Source organism: Pteropus vampyrus, unplaced genomic scaffold, assembly GCF_000151845.1.
Source record: "Pteropus vampyrus isolate Shadow unplaced genomic scaffold, Pvam_2.0 Scaffold113, whole genome shotgun sequence".
Lineage (NCBI taxonomy): Eukaryota > Metazoa > Chordata > Mammalia > Chiroptera > Pteropodidae > Pteropus > Pteropus vampyrus.
This window is the reverse complement of record NW_011888894.1, coordinates 2,350,120-2,353,285: the sequence shown is the minus strand read 5'-3', so window position 1 is coordinate 2,353,285 and position 3,166 is coordinate 2,350,120. Positions and strand designations below refer to the sequence as shown.

The 3,166-nt window shown below is 37.1% G+C and overlaps 1 protein-coding gene across 1 annotated transcript in view; it reads left to right on the top strand.

The window, feature by feature from the left end:
- GMCL1 (germ cell-less, spermatogenesis associated 1) overlaps positions 1–3,166 on the top strand; it is a 42,715-nt gene that overhangs the window by 30,957 nt on the left and 8,592 nt on the right. Inside the window, exon 12 of the mRNA XM_011365578.2 lies at positions 1,328–1,473. Coding sequence (XP_011363880.1) covers positions 1,328–1,473 — 146 coding nt within the window. The remainder of the gene's footprint in view (positions 1–1,327; positions 1,474–3,166) is intronic.

Below are 3,166 nucleotides of genomic sequence, written 5' to 3'. Positions count from 1 at the left end.
CCGAAGTCAAGCCACATTATCTCTTGCCTGTGCTGTTACAGTAGACTCATAACTGTTCTCCCTGTTTTTAGTCTTGCTCATCTACATTCTGTTTTCCACACAACAGCCAAAGTCAACTTTTTTAAAATACAAGTTAGATCATGTCACTTCTTTTCCTAAATCTTTCTATTAGCTTCTTACCACACTTAGAAGAAATCCAAATTTTTCCTAACTGTGGACTGTTAGGCCCTACGTTTTCTGGCCTCTGATGGACAATCTGAACTCATATCCAGCTCTGTCCCCACCCAGTTATTGCCCAAGTCACATAGCCCTTCTTGCTCTTCCTCAGCTATGCCAAGCACATTTTTACCTCCAGAGCTTTGTACTTGCTGTTCTCTTTTTCTAAGTCACTCTTTCCTCAGATAGCTACCTGGTCTACATCTTAGCTGACTCAAGATTCTACTCACCTAGCATCTCCTTAGACTTTCCCTGACCACCTGTCTGATCTATCAGGCTCTGCAACTGCAAAATCCCTTCCTCTACCCTGTCCCTCCTTCCTGGCATTTTGTTCTGTTCCCTTCCATTCCATTCTGTGTGTTATTCATCTACTCTTTTCACACAAACATATATACATATTAAAATATACATTCTACTAGGGCAGAAACATATTTACTGTTATTTTTTCAATGCCTAGAGCAGTACCTTGCACATAATATGTACCCAGTAAATATCAGTGAACTGTTGAATTAATGTTGTAATTCAGAGTATCAGCCAAACACTTGAAGCTCTAACTTTACTTCACTGTACCACAACATCTCACTTAATGGGATCTCACTGTTAGGTGATAGAATAAGCAAACTTGTGAACCTCATGATGGTATGTAAAATAACTAAGTTGTATGTCTGTTTATTAGTTACTTAAGGTATTTTAGAGTATTTTTAAAGCAAGGCAAATTTTAATGGGTTCTTATTACCTCCATCTAGTTTCCTAGTCCTCTGAGCTATACCTACTTAGAGTTACAGTGAAAAGCCGTATTACTTATGATAGAATTATAGTGTGGATATATAATGAAACAGATCACGAAGAGGCAATATTGGAAAGGTACCTTAAGGAATAATGATCATAAAGGCTGCTTTTCTGGCTTTGGTATGTACTATATCTTTGTGGTAAACCTTTATATATATTCACAGATATATTCTGTGTGTAAGCCTTAAGGGAAAGACACTGACAAAAAGTAAAGACCCATGAAAGAAATATTTGGAATGAGTTAGAAAAAGAAAAGACATTTTGAACTTTGACTTGCTAACATGATAAACTGAAGTAAATCTTTCTCTTTTGTATTTCTTAGTACTGCTGGCGGTGGACAGGTTTTAACTTTGGCTTTGACCTGCTTGTAACTTATACCAATCGATACATCATTTTCAAACGCAATACACTGAATCAGCCATGTAGTGGATCTGTCAGTTTACAACCTCGAAGGAGCATAGCATTTAGGTAAATTGAGTTTTGCCACCCTACTCCTCTAACTCCAGAAGAAATATAGAAATGAAATAAAACCTTGATAATTTATACCAACAATAGTAGAACTTTGGTAAGATACAATATATATGAATGTGCATGGAAATGATAAGGCTCTATAATATGTTAGTAATCAAAATCATAAGATCTAGATCTAGTGTGTTAGGGAGAAAGAGCAGGCTGGAATATGAATGATAAAGGATTGATACTGGGCTTGAAGCTATTGCCTTGTGGGGTAGCTCCATAGTGTAGTGGTTAGCACATCTGCTTTACACACAGACGGTCCTGGGTTCGTGCCCAAGGTGGAGCCACTAGGGTCCACCAGGGGTGCCAGGCCCCGGGGACACCTGTTCCTGGGGGCATGATGTGAGCATGTGGGAGGAAACGCCCCGCCTTCAGAGATCCAGTTCTTAAGAGGAAATGGCAACATTCATAGGTCAGGAGTTGAAGTTGCCGGGGGGGGGATTAGGGGATGGAATTAAAGAAGGGAAAAAACGAGGGGAAAACAAAAAAAACAAAAAAAAAAGCTATTGCCTTGCTGCTATTCCTAGCAAATAAAAGGTCCAGACTGGAAATATAGCAAGGTATTTTTCCAGGAAAACATGTCTGGTATTATCTGTCACTTTGTATAGGATTTACGATGTCCAAGTTTGCCTGACAGTTGAGCTGATAATATTTTTCTGGAGAGGATGCTGACAAATTGAAAAATAGCTTAATGAACAGATTTTTTTGGTCACATATTTATACTTACCTTACACGTTATACAAAAATAACTCAAAATGGATCAAAGACTTAAACATAATAACTAAAACTATAAAATAACTCTTGAAAGAAAATATAGGGGCAAAGTTTCTTGACATTGGATTTGGCAGTGATTTCTACAATAAAATGCCAGAGCACAAGCAACAAAAGGAAAAGATAAATTGTATTTCATCAAAATTAAAAACTGTGCATCAAAGGACATTATCAACAGAGTAAAAAGGCAACCCATGGAATGGGAGAAAATATTTGCTAACCATATATCTGATAAGGAATTAATATCCAGAATGTGTAGAAAACTTCTAAAACTCCACAACAAAAAAACAACCATCCAGATTCAAAAATGGGCAGAGGACTTAACTAAACATTTCTCCATAGAAGATATACAGATGGCTAATAAGCACCTGAGAAGATGTTCAACATCACTAATCATTGGGGAAATGCAAATCAAAACCACAGTGAGATACCACATCACACCCATTAGCATGGCTCTTATCAAAAACAAGTTTTGGTGAGGATGTGGAGAAATTGGACCCTTGTGCATTGCTGGTGGGAATATAAAATGGGGCATCTTCTGTGAAAAATGGTATGGCATTTCCTCAAAAATTAAACATAGAATTACCATAAGATCCAGCAATTCTTCTTCTGGGTATTTACCCAAAAGAATTGTAAGCAGAAACTTGAACAGATATTTGTACAGTCATTTTTATAACAGCATTATTTACAAGAGCAAAAAGTGGAAGCAACCCAAGTGTCCATCGACAGATGAACAAATAAACAAAATGTGTTGTATGCCTACAATGGAATGTTATTCAGCCTTAAAATGGAAGGAAATCCTGACACATACTATATAGCATGATCCTTGAGGACATTATGCTAAGTGAAATAAGCCAGTCTCAAAAAACAAATA